The following is an 18351-nucleotide window of genomic DNA, read 5'->3' on the forward strand; positions in this document are numbered from 1 at the left end:
ATGACTACCCTGAGGGACACCAGAGGTGGGCTTTGTCCTCTACACATGTACCCAAGGACAGTCCCACCTGCACACACAGATGAACGGACAGACAGACACACGTGCACACACACACACACACACACACACACACACACACACACACACACACACACACAGGGAAGGAACACGTCTTTTATCAAGTCTCTGTGAATTTCACTGATTCTCTACGATCACTAGGACGAACACAACTAGAGAAGTTTCCTTTACATATGTGTTTTCTCTATGTCCCCAAAGTTCTTCAGGGTACTGGAGTAGTTACTAAATAAACGGTTGGCAGAGAATCGTTTCTTAAAATATTAACTGCAGGTAGTAATTTGGGGTTTTTTTATTAATTAATTAATTTTTACACTCCAGACTTTATTCCCCTCTTGGTCCACCTCCCCACCCCCACCCCGTGATTGTTCCACATCCCATACCCCACCCCCCAACCCCCGGCAATTTGTTTTAGGAAGGTTTTCTTCTGAGTGCAGTTCCTGGCCATTTTTAAAGACTTCCTTTGGTACTCTGCAGACTGACCGGCTGGGCTCAATACTTTCATTCCTCCTCAGCTCTTTGTGGCCTTCACACTTTGAGGAGAGGTTGGGGTCTCAGAAGCATAACTCCACTTCAGCATCTCCCCATTCTATGCAGAGGGGGATGGCACAAAACCTCCGATTTACTCTCCTCATTCCTACAGGACTGTGTGTGAGTAAGCCTGAAACAAGGGTCCCATTTCAGTCTCAGAGTCATCAAATGCTTCATGAAGGGTGACCATTGTGTGACAGAGTTTGGCCGGAGGATCATCAGCTATTAACCCTGACCTCCACCCCGCCCCATCCTGTAGCACAGGGCTGAGGGAAGTGCACCTGACATTGAGTGATTTGTTAGAAAACACCAAGAGACCCACAAAGACCAAGCAAGTGCTCTCTCCTTCTCCTAGAAGGTACATTTAGAGGTATTTTATTTAATAAAATCCCAGCACTCAGGAGGCGGAGGCAGGAGGACAGCTAGGAGTTCAAGGCCAGCTACATAAAGAGCTCCGGAAAGGTGAGGTACAGAATGAAGCTTTGTCTCAGGAAGGAAAAGACAAGACTCCATTCCAGCTGGCACAAAGGAGGGAACACGTAAGGAAATGCAGGGACTGTCTTTAAGCCAGTTTAGCCAGGCAGGGCATGAGACAGCAGTCAGCTCACACTTACACACGTCCTAGGGCAGCAGAAGGCTAAAGCCAAATTGGAGAGGCCGGGAAAAGAAAGCTGCTCTTCTTCCAGAACCAGGCCTTCCTAAGTAACTGTGTGTCTTGGTGGTCATCAGAGGGGCAGGGCTTCGCTCTTACCATCCGCAGGAGTGCCCGGGTGCCCTGACAGAGCTGCCCAGACCCGGAGGGATTTCCTAGTCACCCTTGCCCATACTAGCCCAGAGTTGCCATCGGTGTCACTAAGGGACGCGGCTTCACAACGTGGCCAGGCCAGGCATCTTGATTAAATTACTTTACTGACTGGGGGAGGGGTGTTGCATTTGGAGCACCACAGCAAGACTTATTTCTAACCAGTCAGTAGGCCAAGTGACATGAACAAAGTGCTCAGGGAGGGCCTGCAGGCTGTCCATGAAGTCACGAGCTGTCAGGCTGAGTGGACTGGGGTCCCACAGTGTTTGTGCCACAAGTCGATGGCCTTGCTCACGATGGCATCTGAGCTGTCCTGAGGAATCTGTGAAGAACAAAGGAGTACGTGTGAAATCTGTGTTTGTTACTGCGGGCTCTTCCTCATTTTCTGTGGCGGACCTGTTTCCACGGGAGCTTTCTCTGGTTTTGGAAGGTGAGAGCAGATGAGGAATGCTCTAATGCTCCTGGGGACACACACACTGGTAGCTCTGGTGCCAGGCAATCTTCATTGCCACTCACCGCTCAGCTCTGGGCAAGTCCTCAGCTGTCTAAAGTCCAGCACTGATGTCTAAACAGGGGAACAACATCCCAAATTCACAGAGCTGTTCACAGGATGACCGAAGGTAGCCCTTGCTTGGCACACGCCCGGCACTGCTGGCCACTAATTAGTGCAATGATGATGCTTCACTTAAAATGAACACACTCACACTCGCTTAGCTCTGACTACTGACCAGGCCACACTTCCTGTGTTAAAGTGGCCTAATTACACAGGGAGTGGGCGGGGATTCGGTACTGGGAGTCTGCTCCATGACATACTCTGTGCAGGCACAGCCTCATTACTGTTTGCCCAGGAGAGAATGTTTCAGAGGGAAAGGCTGATTCATGGCGTCCTTTCCCAGCAAGCTCTAACATGATACTTAGGCACATTAACCAACCCAGCTGGGATTATACCAGAGTTGTTAAGGCAAGGAAAGCCTGAAGAACCCCGCGCTGCTGTTCCCACTGCTCTGGTTCCTGCTTTGCTCACTGGAATGAGACTCCACCCTCAGGAGGCACACCTGAGCAAGGGGCTCGCCATGCAGACGAACGTCCCCAAAAGAGAAGAGGGGACGCCAATACTGTTAAGGAAAAATAACTATTTCTCCTTGCCAGGAGCGGGTGCTTGACTTATCATCCCAGCACTCAGAAGGCTGAGGCAGGAGGATTACCAAAACTGGAGGCCAGCCTGGGGTACAGAGAGAGTTCCAGGCCAGCACGGGTTATAGCACAGGTCTCCAGCTCAAACCACCACCAATAAATCCTTTAGTAGAGTAAAAGTAAACTATATTATTTCTCTGAAATAATAGAACACAATAGGATATTCTGGTTTGCCACACTGCTGCCTCCATTTCCAGGTTCCAAACCCAAAGAGACAAAGCACTCACGTTTTCCAGGAACTTTGTTATCTTCTCTGCACTGTTCAACGCCATGACCTTTATTTTAAAGGTTAATAATATTTCTACGGCTACAAAAACCAGGATCTTACAGGATCCACTTACGACTTTATCCCAGACCCTACAAAACAGAGAGATCACCAAATTAGAGAACTGTAAAACTGATGCTACCCAGACATCTCAGATTATAAAATAAAATCGAATTACACTCATTTCAAGTCCAGGCTTCAGAGAACAACTGTGAAAAGCTCAGTATCAAGCACATGACAGACGAGCCACTGAGCAGATTCTAGATAGGAGAGAAGGGAGAAAAGGCGCTTGCCCAAAGTTACTGCTGTGCTCAGTGCTCCGAATGCATGCTGGGACCTTGATATTGGAGAGAAGGAAGTCTTAAACTGGAGTGTGCCCTGCTACTGAGATGATTACTGCACATCATGTCATGTCATGTCATGTCATATCATATCATATCATGTCATATCATATCATATCACGGGACAACAAAGCAGCAAACAAAATGTCAGGTGAAGTAATTTCACTGCCAGTGATCCCGCACCAGTTCTCTAAACATCTCCAAGGGCTCTTTATGAACGTATGTGTGCACATGCCTTGTATAGGTGCACACATGTGTAGCTGTGTGTGAAGGTGGAAGTTGATGGAGGATGTCTTCGTCTACTGTGTTCCACTTTCTTTTTCAAGATAGAGTCTCTCCCGGAGCCTCGGGCTCAGCAGTTGGGTGGACTGGCTGTCTAGTGAGCTCAGGGGCCTGTCTGTCTCGGCGCACACCCCTGCCAGTGCTAGGTTTACAGGCACACGCATCATACCTGGCCTTTTACATGGGTGCTAGGATTGGGTTAGCATCTTTATAAAGTCACTGTACCCGCTGAGGTACCTTCAGGACCCGGGAGCCAGTTCCTGACCTACTATCACTCTAAAATACTTCTTGATAACTCCAGTAACTGTTGAAGTTGGTCCTACAGCCTTTATGCTAAGTTACACATTTGCCCCTAACGCTTTCTCTGTGCTGGCTTCTTTTCTTCAAAACAACACGACAAAGACCTGGAGTTGTGGGGTAGAGACTGAGAAACACCCCTAACCCAGTGGTTCTCAGCCTTCCTAACGCCGGGACCCTCTGATATATTTCCTCAGCTGTGGTGACTCACAACCATAAAATCACTTTTACTGCTGCCTCGTAACTCTAATTGTCTACTGTTATGAATCATAATGTAAATATCTGTTTTTGCTAATGGTCTTAGGTGACCACTATGAAAGGGTCATTTGACCCCACAGGTTGAGAACCGCTGCCCTGGCATGGATCTAACGTGACTGGAGAAGCAAAGCTTGTGTCTGACAGGCTTCCGCTCTTTTGTCATGAAACGCAAGGTGTCTGGGCCTGCTAGGACCCACCCTCTGCCTAGAAAAGCAGCACTCCAGCTGCCGTACAACTTCATCTACGACTGCCCTATGTATCCACACACAGGCCCACAGTCTTCCGAGGTGTGTAGTCTACAATAAGGAGAACCATCATTCTACACTTAGAGAAACTGCTAGGGAAGGTAGCTTTGAGTCACCCTCTTGTTCTGGAGAAAACTCCAGTTCTGGGGGATGATCACCTAAGGGCCATGATCCCTTCTGACTCCCAGCTCCCGGTGTACAATGGGGGAAATGCATACCTCTGTAAACTGGACTCGGGCAGGCATCCCGCGAAGCACCTTTTGAACCAGAGGTCATAAGGAAGTTTGGACACCGCAGAACACGTCTTCAGATGACTCAGCAGCCTACTGTCTTCCAGATTCAAGTACTGTTCGAAAGCCTTGGGCTAAAGATTACACAGCAAAAGTGGTTACTCGCTTCCTGTGGCAAGAATGTCACTTCATGCTGCAACCTATGATGAAAAGGTGCACATGCGGAGTGAGAGAAAGTGCTAGAAAGCGTGAGGACCATCAGGTCAGTCCTAACACAAGCGTCTGGTCAGTACTGACAAGAGTGACCACACTGGAACTGACGGCTTCCTCGGGATGCAGGGCTCTCTGTGCACAACCCACAGGAGAGTAACCAGGCAAATGAATGGCTGTCACCCTGATACTGGACTAACCAGAACCAACAGCTACAGCAGAGTCCAAAGCAACACTCAGTTATTACAGACAGCTATGAAGGGTCTGTGACAATGCTGGGTGATCTGGGGCAGCCAATCATATAAGGAGATGAAAAGGGAAAGCCACAAACCTCTCATCTCAGCATTCAACACACTGAGGTACAACAGTGGTGTCTGAGGCCAGCCTGGGCTACATAGGAGATCCTATCTCAAGCCAAAAGGGCAGGCTAAAGACACCGCTCCTCTGAGGTTAAGAGAACTTGCCACACAATCATGGGAACTAGAGTTCAGATCTCAGCACCCATGTAACCAACTTGGCATCCTGCATTCCTGTAACCCCAGACCCCAGAGAGGCAGAGATGGGAGGGTCTCAGGGGCTTGCTGGCTTCCAGCCTAGCCAAGAAAACACAAGTTCAAGTCCAGGAAGAAAGGCCATATCAAGGGAATAGGTAGAAAAAAATAGAGGACACCCAACCCCCTCTAATGGCCTACACACACACACACACACACACACACACACACACACACACACACACACACACACACACACACACACTGACCACACATGACTGTTCTGCATGCCCTCCAGTGCCAAGGAGGCTGAGACATCAGGGAGGACCAGAGGAAGCAAACTCTGCACCCAGTGTCAATACGGGTGGGAACGCCTTGGAAGAGAGAAGCAGCTGCGCCTGGACACAGCAGCTGGGCTGTCCAGTAGCGTCTCTCATCAAAGACAAGTATAAATGGGAGGTGCAGCCACGTCGGCAGTACGGCACGGGGGTGGCGCCTCCTCTCAGGCCCACCCTCCGAGTTACTTAAGGAAAGGCACTTTTTCATTGGGTTGGCCACATTTTTTTAGCTTACTGGCAGGAGCTTTGCACACTGAGCTTTCCACCTGCTCTCTCTGTCTTTCTATGTCTGTCTGTCTGTCTGTCTGTCTGTCTCTCTCTCTCTCTCTCTGTGTGTGTGTGTGTTCACCTACATGTATGTCTGTGTAGCATGTGTATGCCTGGTACCCACAAAAACCATAAGATTCCCTGGAACTGAAGCTATAGCTGACCGTGGGCTGTCATCTGGGTGCTGGGAGTCAAATGCAGGACCTCTGCAAGAGCAACAAGTGCCCTTCACCACTGAGCCATCTCCAGTCCCACCCCAAACTCTGGATTCTTAGTGAAGAGAATAGAGCTAGCTTCTGTGCTCCCTGGCAGTGAGAGACATTGTCACGTGGCTGGACTCTGGGAAGTCTGGAAGAAGCTATGATGTCCCAGACTTCACACTACAGCACACTACAGCACACTACAGCACAGCGTTCAGATGATCAGGAGCACTGCTTTTTCTCTCATTCTTTAATTTTTTAATTATTTATTTTAATGCTTTAAGATTTACTTGTGTTTAAAGGATTTATTGTCTTATTTATTTTATGTATATGAGTACACTGTGGCTGTCCTCAGACACCAGAAGAGGGAACCGAATCCCATGACAGATGGTTGTGAGCCACCATGTGGTTGCTGGTAACTGAACTCAGGACCTCTGGAAGAGCGGTCAGTGCTCTTAACCGTGAAGCCATCTCTCCAGCCCTGAGAGTTACTTACTTTATTTTATGTGTGTGAGTGTTTTGCCTGCACGTATGTCAAAAGTGGGTAGCTGGTGCTACAGACAGTTGTGAGCTGCTGTGCGGGTACTGGGAATCAAATCCCTCTCTTATGCCAGACCGAGCGCTCTTAACTGCTGAGCCCTCTCTTCCAGCCCCCTCTCCCTTTTTCTGGCTGAGCTGGAGATGGCGGGCGGTCTGCAAGCTAGGCAGGCAGTCTGCGGGCTAGGGGGCAGTGTGCAGGCTAGGCGGGCGGTCTGCGGGCTAGGCGGGGGTCTGCGGGCTAGGCGGGCAGTCTGCGGGCTAGGCGGGCGGTCTCCTGCTGGCTTCCGCCCCAGCCTCCGGCACTCTCCCCTCTAACCCTAAAGCGGCAGCCTATACTTCATGGGAACAGATTGTTAAGGAAAGTCATGAAAGTATAAAAGATGTCAGACCAAGGTTATAAAGTCTTGGCTATAACAAGATCCTTTGCTTTGTGGTGGAGGCTGAGGCAAGGAGATCTCAAGTTCGCTTGGGCTACTTGGCAGGACTTGGTCTCGAAAGAAAAAGGAGAGAAAAAGAGCTAAGGTCAAGGCAGAGCCCTGGTCTTCCCCTCCAGTGCCTTCTCCCCATCCCTACCACGGCCTCCATTCCTGCTCTCCGCACACAAAAGAAAGCGCTGGGATACAGCTCAGTAGTAGAGCTCTCTTCCTAAGCATAAGAGGTGTGACGATTCCTTCCCAAGACCCCTGGGTATGGGTCTGGGGGAGGGGGTGAACCAGTAAATAACCGTGTAACTCTTACTCCTACTGATGGTGAATGACAGGAATGGGAATAGAGCAGCCACTGTGTCACCTTCAGCAGGTGACTTAACCTCCCTGAGGCGCAGTGCCCTCCTCTGCAAACACGGAGTTATGTGTCTAAACTCATTACAAGTCAGACTGTGTGGTCCTGACACACTAAGCTAGATGCAGAGGAGAGCTGGCTGCTAGAAGCCATGCTGTTGCAGACACATGCCAGGGTCTAAGGTCCACCATGTCTGACCCCAAAGAGCAAGGCGGACAAGTCAGAGCTAAGCTTACATGGCTAGAGCATTTTCAAGAGTCAAGGGGTAAAATATGGTGGAGGGGTGGGGCTTTTCTTTCAGTTAGGGTTGCATATGGCCCCAGCAGGCTGGCCTTGTATTCCTGATCCTCTGCCTTGGTCTCCTGAGTGATGGGATTATGGGTATATGTCACCACATCCAACTAAAGAAATATGTTTTATCAATTGTGGAGTTGGTAAGGGGATACAGAAAACATGAAAAAAGAAAACGTTGACAGGCCCCACGTATGACGCTTACAACCTTTAAACAACAAACAGGGAGAACGCGTGATCGGCATCTTAATACACTGAGGATAATATGCAGAGTGTATATATGCAGAATGTATTGATGACTCTCACAGAGAAAAAGTCACTTACTCTGGCAGAGCATGCTGGGAGGATCAGGAGCGGACGGTCATCCTCATCTGCATAGCAAGTTCAAGGCCAGCCTGGGCCACATGTAACCCCTGCCTCAAACACACACACACACACACACACACACACACACACACACACACACACACACAAAAGCAAAAAAACAACAGAGATTTGCAAATCTGATGCACCAACTTCTCTGACCCTCAGAGTTGTGAGACGGAATAAGAGGGCATGGTCACTGCCTGATAATGAGACTCGACACTGTGCAGCAGAGTGGAGCGCTGGCAAGTTCAGGACCTACATGCCAGGTTAAAATGTCAATCTTCCCAAACTAAGGAGATTTTAAGTATAACACCCCAGATACTGCTCGAGCATCCCCAGGGGACGCTCAGGCACGCGTGCGCACATATAAAGAGCAGGGGCCTGTTTACTGTCGGTGTGGGGCTATTAGACTTAATTACAGCAAATTCGTAGGAGGAAACACAGAGTAAATTAGGTAGGAAAAGTGATTCTAAATGAGAAGCTGTCAATCCCAGCTACAATCACAACTGCCTAAGGCTTTGAGACATTCTAATTCTAGGCCCCACACTGAGAGAGACTAGGATTTAATTGAGGAAAGGTAATGAGAAATTTTCAACCCTCTGAGTACTAACAGGAAGTCAGAACTAAAAGCAACAGTTTATCTGAATGAGCCTAGAAATTCTCCAAGTATTGAGCTGCAGATGAACACACAACAATGGTAGGACCCACATGTTCACATGTTCATGCATGTGCATATGTGCATGCTGGAACAAGATGACAGGAGCCAAGTCCCCTCCCTGACTCTGGCCTAGAGGCTATGTGAGAAGAGACAAGCTCCTGCCAATAGGCACGCGGGCAGACAGAAACCCTATCACAGAGGGGCCATTCTAGAGAAGCCGGACCAGGATCAGGACTCCTCTGGAGCAGGTGGGCCTGCCGGTGAGTCCACCCCGGGGAGACTCCACAGTCCCAGGTCGCCTTTGTCCTCCAACAGCCAATCCAAGTGGGTGCAAAGGAGAAATAGGGCCCATTCCATGGAAAATACTTTCTTGCCTTTTGCAGAAAACATCTTCAGGGACCACTAGAGAGGGTGCACTCCTCACGGCAGCAGCCGCTGGGGTAAGAATGTTCTCTGACACTGCTTATTTCCCAATTACACTCCCCTCAAAACAAAGAAGCCAAAGGAAATCTCACCAGCTGAGGTAAAGCGTCCCGGTACTTGTTATTGAACTGCTTCACGAAGCATCGGGTGATCCAGTAACAGTCCACGCTGTCTTCCACCATCTCTGCCATGGCTTTAGCAATGGCGAGAAAGACTTCATCCTCTGGTTCCTGGAAGATTAATAATAACTCTCAAGAGGGAGGCAGCAGACGGGAAGATGTATTTCTTTACTGAAAACCTAACACTGCCCCCTGCACATTAATAAATCATAGCGGGATCAGAAGGCAGAGTATGTCAGTGAGGGGAAGCAGCAGGAAGGAATGGTGAGCAGCTCCAGAGATCTGTGGGAATCAGGGGCTTTTGTGTGTGGTCGGCTGCAAGCGCAGGCCAGGCAGGGTCTCTCCACCCAGCCAGTCCCCATGCGAGACCAGGTTCCTTCAGAGGGATGTGAGGCCACAAGCCACTTTGGAATGTGTCAGAACATAACATGATGAATACTGAGGGACTCCAAATAAGCTCACAAAACATCTGATTTACATCGAAGCTTCCACACACACCTTTAGAATGCTGTTCCACCTAAAAGCCTGAATTTCCACCTGAAACCAGAATTTTAGGAAGCTGAAGAATAACATTTCTCAGATATTCAAAAATGAAAATAAATCCTCAAGAAATTTTCAACAGAGGAATCTTATAAAAACTGAAACCCTATTTGGAAAGTTATTTTGTTTTCAAATATTGCCATCAACACTAAAAACAAGCAAACAAACAAACCAAAAACAACTTACATTTTCATCTAGGCTTTCATAGTTTGAAATTTTTAAGATTAAAAAGACATTAAGAGGGCTGGAGAGATGGCTCAGCGGTTAAGAGCACTGACTGCTCTTCCAGAGGTCCTGAGTTCAATTCCCAGCAACCACATGGTGGCTCACAACCATCTGTAATGGGATCTGATGCCCTCTTCTGGTATGTCTGAAGACAGCTACAGTGTACTCATATAAATATATATAAAAGGACATTAAAAAAATACCCTTCTATTCCCCTGAGAAGCCCCAAATTAAATGACAATTCCTGTTTTAATAGAAAGTACTTCATTCTTAGACTTTCTTTTAGCTTGCTAAGATCCACAGAATGTAAGAATCCTAAGAAATTATTCTTCTAAACACCTTACTACAGTATTGGAGAATACGAAAGGAGCGAGAAGGAGAGGAAATCTTCCTCTCCAAGGCTTCCACACGGACCTAGGCCTGGTCTGAGTGACTCTGCAGGTGGCAGTCACCAGCTGCTCCTGGTCACTCTGGCCAGGTGAGGAAGACTAGCGCGCTTCGCCCAGATGTGCTCAAGCTGAGCCCTCACAAGCTCTTACTTCCTAACAGCATAGGAGGGGCTGTGTGTTCAGGGAAAAGTGGGGAGAAAGAACCCCACTCCCACGCTGTCAAGGCCTCACTGAGCCTCCCAACAGTACACTGAGGGCACATCCCCCATGGGGATGCCTGCCACGAGACAGCCGCTATCACACCAAGAGGGAACACCCACTGGACCTGAAGTGAGGGGCTGTCTGTAAAATCACTGACCAACCCTGTCAAAAGTGTCCAAGGGATGAAGGAGAAAGACAAAGGGCCCAGTCCAAATCACAGGTGTCCTCAGCAACGTGGTGACTCAGTGCAATCCACAGTCCAAAGTCAGTCTTCTGCCAATCTTTTTGCTTATTTGTGATGGAGGGCATCCCTAGAACTGGGCGCCCAAGGAAGGAGCCTGTCGGTGACATTGAGTACTGTCACCGTGCTGACTCCTGACTGCAGAACCATGTCGTACTCACACACAGAGGAGCCTTGTCTCCACAAGGAGCACACAGAAGGAGTGACTGAATCCCGCTCTCCTTTGACCTACACAAAGAAATACATGTGCACAGCCAGAAGCAGGGGTGCACGCCTATGATCCCAGCACTCAGGAGGCAGAGGCAGGAGGATACCGAGCTGGAAGCTGGCCTGTACTACATACATAGGGAGACTTCTTCTCTAAAGGAAAGAACTGGGGTTGGAGAGATGGCCCTGGCTGCTCTTTCAGAGACAAGGGTGTGGTTTGGTTCCCAGCAGCCACATGGGAGTTCACAACCGTCTGTAACTCCAGTTCCAGGAAAGCAGACGGCATGTTAAGTGGTACACAGGCAAATGTAGGCCAAACACCCATACATTTACAATTTTTAAAACATCTTAAAGAGAGGGAAGGAGGAATGAGGAGAGAGAAGGGCACACATAAGGAGAATGGCGAAGCAGATGTCATTAAATGTTAACAGCTGGAAATTTCAGCAAAAAGATATGGAAATTCGTGGTTAGTATTTCTGTGCCCTTTCTTCGGGTTTGAGATTGCAGTCATGCATCCATAATAAAGCGGAAGTCAGCCAGTGACCTCTCAGAAGCTAGTGATTGTGATGAAAGTGTCTAGCAACATCACAGTCATCTGCATTGGAGCAAAATATAAATACATGTGTGTTTGCGAATGAACAAATGTCTGACGACATGGTTCTCAGAACCCATGCCCATCGTTAAGAAATGTGTGACTGCGGAAACCAAAACGTGCTTTAAAATAACTGACATTGATCGTGCAGGACCACGAATCCCACGTGAAACTGCTGCTTTCACTTTTCATCCTACCAGCAATGGGAAACCAGAAGCCAGGGGCTGGGAGACGGCTCAGAGGTTAAGAGCACTGACTGCTCTTCCGGAGGTCCTGAGTTCAGTTCCCAGCAACCACATGGCGGCTCACAACCATCTGTGGTTGTGAGAGGGTAAACAGAGAAAAGGGCAATGACTGCACTATTAAAAAAAAATAAAGTAATAATAATAATTAATAATAATAAAAATGGAGTCCAAAAATTAAAGTCTTAGTGGCGTGGCTCAGTGGTAGAGTGCTGGCCTAGCATTCACGAGGACCTACGTTTGATCCACGCCTCTGCAAACACATTAACAGACTAAGTAAAAAGTAATTCTCAGAAAAGGGATGGAGCTGACTGTCAAGAGAGAATGAGCACTCACCAGAGGGAAAGAAGGACTTCGAGGCAACCTCCCCGACTCAAGCTGATACATGCGGAGATACACCTCGCCCTGCGGTGTGGCGTCACTGACGAAGCGGACTACTGTGAGGGCATGGAGGACGTCACTGTACTGGTCTTTGCGATAGGCCATCACCTGGGCATGAGAGTCATGGTGTGGAGGCAAGATGCCTACAGAGACAGGACAGGAGAAGGACAAACGTGAGACGCCCACCCAAATTCCTCCTCTAGTGAGAAGAATCCCGTGAGAAGCAGCCTCACAGTTGAGATTCACACAATGGCCACATAGACTTCCTTTTATAAAGTCTCACGCCGACGATCTGACATGTTAAGAGCTTTGCTAGACGGTGCACGGCTGATGTTAGAGAGAAATGGCGTGGCACCATAGAAGCCTTTAAACAAGCGCGTGACATAATTTCAAGGCAACAACCACATCAGCTGTAATGATGGTTTAACTGGGTTCCTGGGTAGCAGCTGAGGGCACCTTTAGCTCCTGGAGCACTTGGCCTCCTACATCTCAGAACAGTTTGTTGAATCCTTTTCCTCAGTTTATTCTCCATAGTTAAAGCTTATCTATAAAACAGTCCATCATCACTGGGGTGAAAGTCCACGGTCCTCATCAACAAAGTCAACACACATTGTATTTCTATGACACTTTGTGGTTGTTACTTAACTAAGCTGCCTGCATAAAACTGTGTGTGTGTGTGTGTGTGCGCGCGCGCGTGTGTATATGTTGCTGGGCTCGTGCAGCAAGCACTGTCGCTCAGGGCCTCATCTCATGACCTCCCTGTGTGGTAGGGCCCCAAGCAGTGGCTAAGGAAATGGAGTGTAGAGAGGTAACAGTATGTTGTTAGGGCTCGGTTTCTGATATAAACAATGTTTTCATTTTATTTATTGCAGCCTCATTAATGTAGTGAGGCTGAGCAGAGTCAGAGACTCTGGGGCCAAGATTCTTGGGTTTGAAGTCGAACTACAATTCGACAACTTGAACATCCTCAGCTATTCCTTCTGTTTCCTGTGCCTCGTCTTCTTCCCATCTGAAAATCAGAGATAAGAATATCCAAACCCATGAGTTGTTGTGACATAGAGGCAAATTCAAAAAGCACTCGAGACAGTGCTCTGGCACATGTATGTCAGGCAGCTCATTTGACTGTGATTCCCCTTTGGTGCAAAACCCCACAGACTAATTATTCTAAAGAACATTCTGGGAAATAGCAGTTAGACAAGCTCAACACTGTGCATGCATAAAACACGCTTAAGTGTCCTTTCCTGACACAAACTCAGTGTCTGAGGGGTTCTGCACCAGGTTCTCTACTGAAGAGCTGTAGTTGAGCCGACCATAGGCAGCGGTATTAGACCTGTGTCTAAGAGTTCATCCCAAACGCTCTCTGACAATGACCTACAATGGTATGAGAGAGGCAGCATCTATAGAGCCCAAAGCAATGAAACCCAGATACCAAGGAGCCCTTTATCCTGTGAGAGCTCTGCATGTCCAGTGCCTCTAACTATGGGAGAGAAACAACAGTGGCTTAGGTGATAAAGAAGGTAAGAAAGAGGGGCTGGAGAGGTGGCTCAGTGGTTAAGAGCACTGACTGCTCTTCCAGAGGTCCTGAGTTCAAATCCTAGCAACCACATGGTGGCTCACAACCATTTGTAATGAGGTCTAATGCCCTCTTCTGGTGTGTCTGAAGACAGCTACAGTGTACTCACATATATAAAATAAATAAATCTTAAAAAAAAAAAAGGTAAGAAAAATTGAAATAAAAGAAACAAAAACCAAAACAGTTGGGCCTTGGTGACCAGGAAGTATTACAGGCACAATATAATGTTTCCCATTAATAAGATACACAGGATTTCCCATAGGAAATGGACACTGATAACTGCCTAAAATGTACCCTTAGAAGGAATTTATTTTGATGACTACAGAGTCTTCATATAAAATTCAAGGAGAAAAAAAACTCTCTAAGGAAAATTTAAACGGTTATCATGACTTCTGTAGATGGTCACCACACACACCAAACCAGACAGAAATGAGTGCACCAAAGTTACCAAGATGCTCAACAACAACAACAACAACAACAAAAACAACAGCCATCATGAAGTGGTTTCTAGAATGGCTTGCCTTTCCTTGTGGCCGCCATGTTGCATGACCACACTGAAGACTGCAGATTTCTCAGGTTCTGAAATTTATTACAGAGCATGAGCTCTATTACCTAGCTCAGCCCCTCAACAGAACCCTTCAAGTGAGTTCTACAAATATAAGTTTTAAATCTTTGTCTGTCACGGGCCTTGGGCAAGTATTTTAGGCCTCCAGAGTCTGTGTCCTTCTAGGATAGTAAGACTTCCCTCAGGACCATTCTAGAACTGCTGCACGTAATTTACGTAAACTATTTAAGTTAGCGATGGAACCCCCCAATGCCCATACACAGAGGGAGTTCATGTTCCTCACAAAGCTCCATCCTCACCCCCTCACAGTTAGTAAAGCCCAGCTGTGTAAGAAAGAAACGGAAGATGATAATGAGTGGGGATTAGATGCTTCAGCAAGCTCAGCAAGGATGAGGAAAATCCAGGGCTCAAAGGGATGCTGCCAGCTGCTATGGCAAACACCGAGCCAGCTCTCCCTCTTACGTGGCCACCCAGCTCTGAAATCCGCCCATACTTGTAGGCAGAGAAAAACTCTGATCCCATTCTTTGCTTTTTGTTTTGTTTTTAAATCTGCCATATCATTTTTACTTCAAAGGATAAAGGGGCATTTATGTACCTCAGTAAGGGACTGATTCGATTAACTGTGGCACTGCCAGTGAATAAACACGGCTCGGCGGTGCAAGCAGAACACCACAGAGGAAGCTGCTCTATGCTCGCTCTCTGATCATTTCACTCGCTACACTCAGGCGCGCTCAAAGAAATCACATTCTTCAACCCTTTATCAATATGGTTCCTCTTGTGGGGACAGGGCTTTCCTGAGACTCACAGTTCAGCCCAGGGCTTCAAGCTCTAAATGACCCTCGAAGGCTAGAGATCATCCAGGCATTTGCTACTAAGCCTGGCTAGTTCCTTAGCATCAGAACATCCTCTACCACCGAGAGTCACAGAATACAATGCCCTAAGGACTGAAACCTAAAACTAATTTAGATCAAGACGCCTCTGGACAGATGCAAAACTGGAGCCCAGCCTGGTCTTCCTCCTGGCTACCCAGCTGACAGCAAAGACAACCAGTTCTCCTTTCTACCACCCCAGGGTCTCATGCCCGCTGACGTGACCACCTAAAACGTGTGCCTGGATGGAACTGATTTTGATGGCTACAAAATCTTCGTGTAAGATTTAAGAAAGAAAAAAATGTTACGGGTGGGGGGTAGACCTAAAATAGTTGTCACTGCTTTTGAAGATGGTGACCACGGAGACCCACCAGATACCTGAGTTTACCAAGGCTTTGTTTCAGGAACAAATACTGTCTTCTCCACTAATGAGCAGACGCTCCAAGAGTAATCGTTAATATATTGCTGCTTGAAGTCACCAACCGAAAGGCTTTTACAGGGAGCAGTAATTGGGCCTCCTGGGGAAGACCGAATAGCCAGCCAAGAGTCTGAGCAAATGTTCCTTCTGTGTCTATAAGATGGCAAAGGGTCCCATCCGATACATTTGAAACGAAGCCCCCCGACTCCTGGGTCTCATACCTAGCAGCACCTTCCACACCAACGCACGGTACATGGATGGGAGAGGGAACCTCTGGCTGAATGTGCAAAGCTTCTCGATGTCTAGGGGAAGAAAGAGAACATTAGAAATGTCCCTTTTTTTTTTTTTTGCATCTATTACTGCATTCCCTCTAACACTAGCATTACTCACTAAACACAGAGCTGGGTGGGGGAACACGGTATGGCTCAGTGGTGGAGCATGCCTTAGCATTTGCTAGGCCCCGGGTTCCATTCCCAGCCCCTCCAGCAACAAGAAGCACTTAGGTTTGTTTTTAGACTATGGTTCTGTTTTACTATAAAACTGGTCTTTATCATTGTGACTTAAATTAAATATAAATGTATACTGAAGGGTTACCTTCCACAAAAGAAAACCATAACCCGGTTTCTTACAGTTTACCTAGAAACCATGATGCTATGTCTAGAAATTGAGAGGGAAGATATAAGCTTAATTTTTAAAAGTTGATTTCTTTTCTTTGCCTTTTTAAAGGCAAAGGTGTCTTACTAGTTATCCCCTGGCTGTCCTAGAACTCTCCATGTGGACCAGGTTGCCCTTGGACTCAAAGATCCCACTGCCTCTGCCTCCAGACTGCCAGGATCAATGTTTGGCACCACCACACTAAGCACTGTATAGTTTTTAAGAAGTTTAAAAAAAAAAAACTTCTGCTTCTCAATGAATTTGAAAAAATCTTCAACTTTTCTCAAACTACACCACTCTGATCACACACCACACACACACACACACACACACACACACACACACCAGCCATGTACTGCTTTGAATCCTTTATGGTAATATTTACCTGGTAATTTCGAACCCATGAACTTAAGCAGATGAGACTCACCCAACCGGTCATCTTTCAGGAGGATTTCCAGTGATTTCTTCTCTTCAACTCCACGAAAGCCGACTTTCTCGTAGTAGACTGAACGGAAGTTCCTCTGAGAGTCGTCAGTCATGTTTCATCCTTGGAGGGAATTTGTTTTTTTTTTAAGTGAGCCTAAAACCAAAGAAAGAAGAATTGGAAAGACATTAAGTGAATTTGTCTCTGCCTTTTCAATAAATCAAATACGATAAAATGCCTGCCCCTGAGCAAGGAGCATGAAATCTTTGAGTTCACACAACCCTATCCCATCTTCCTTATGCATCTTGGCCAAAGATATAGATGTGAAGATATAGGTCAACCGCCCTCCAAGCTACTAAAGTAGGTGGCACAGAAGGGAGGCTCTCAGGTTCGTTATTTACTTATGCAAATCCTTAGCACAATGAAATACCTTGTACTCATTGTGAACTATTGAACAAAAAGATGGATTAGAAAAGCAGGCAAGTTATATTATATAGATGGGGCTAACCAGTGGTATATACTAATTCTGCTTCCAGTTTTACAACTCAGGTCTCACTAAGTAGCCCAGGCTGGCCTCAAATCAGAGATCTTCACCGCTGTCTCCTGGGTGGTGGGATAAAAAGTGTGGACAACCACTCCTAGTCCAAGATAGGTATGTTTTTAAAAATAAAAGGACATCTGAAATATTAACAAGTTTATTCAATTAGTAAGATTATAGGTGACTTTAATTTCCTTTGTTTTGCTTAGCTGTGCTCTCGAAAATGGGCATTTGGAGACATTAAGAGGAAAAAAACACCCTAAGTCCTGCCCTTACTTTTCTTCCTGTAAACACAATTCTGCCAAATATAATTATCAAAATACAAAACTCCAACAGAAAAACAGCATTGAAGTATAACCAGAAGACGGTTAAAACCTTGCAAGAGCACTCAAAACATCTCAGAGGCACACCATTCTTTCAAAACAATCTTTGTGGTATTAATGGTAAACCAAAAGAAATGATCAAACTAGGTTACTGAATCAGACACTAAAGATGCAAACATTCTTCCAAAGAATAAAGTCTTCGGCTACTAAAAGCCCCCGAGACGTCCCCAGATAACTAGGGAAGGTTGAACTTCTTGTTGGAAGTTAGATATCTGAACAGTTTGTTACGAAAAAGATTAATAATTCATTTTTGAGAAGAGGCGACTTAGAATCATAGCCGTTTTTAAGAACTCAAAGATTAAAATGCAATCTGTAGTTTGGGGTTTTGCTTTTTTGTTTTTTGTTTTGTTAAGCATTCGCTGCTCCTGTTGTCTGAGGACAGCATTCCTAAGACTACACTCTGATGGCAAAGGCGTCGCCCTGAAAGACAAATCCTGCCCAGGTGATTCCACCTGCGGGAAAGATGCCCGCACCCGGTGAAGCCCCAGGCCCCGCTCTCCCGGCTATGCACGCTTCACCTCTAGTAGAGCAAACACACCCGGTTCAGACTAAGAGTTCCGGGAGGCAGCGGAGAGCAGGCCGGGAACGCTGTGCTACCGGCGGGCAGGCGGAACCATAAGCGTCAGGGCCGAGCGAGCGAGGGGATCGACGCTGCAAGACACCGGCCCCGGGCCCTCTCCGCCGCTAACTCCCGCCGCCGGACGTG

At 47.1% G+C, this 18351-nt stretch overlaps 1 protein-coding gene across 2 annotated transcripts; it reads right to left on the bottom strand.

Annotated features, from left to right (window-relative positions):
- Positions 1-942: 942 nt before the first annotated feature.
- Tbc1d7 (TBC1 domain family member 7) lies at positions 943-16897 on the bottom strand. 2 transcript variants are annotated; one of them, XM_032884912.1, is made up of 7 exons: positions 16728-16897; positions 15868-15948; positions 12177-12364; positions 9177-9314; positions 4509-4654; positions 2830-2959; positions 943-1730 (listed from the first exon to the last, which is right to left on the bottom strand). In XM_032884912.1, the coding sequence occupies exons 1-7, from the start codon at positions 16837-16839 to the stop codon at positions 1644-1646; spliced, it is 882 nt and encodes a 293-aa protein (XP_032740803.1). In that variant the 5' UTR covers positions 16840-16897; the 3' UTR covers positions 943-1643. The 2 variants fall into 2 exon arrangements, with proteins under 2 accessions (XP_032740803.1, XP_032740802.1); XM_032884911.1 differs by lacking the exon at positions 15868-15948.
- Between the last annotated feature and the right edge of the window lie 1454 nt (positions 16898-18351).

The sequence above is a fragment of the Rattus rattus genome, chromosome 14 (assembly GCF_011064425.1).
Source record: "Rattus rattus isolate New Zealand chromosome 14, Rrattus_CSIRO_v1, whole genome shotgun sequence".
NCBI lineage: Eukaryota > Metazoa > Chordata > Mammalia > Rodentia > Muridae > Rattus > Rattus rattus.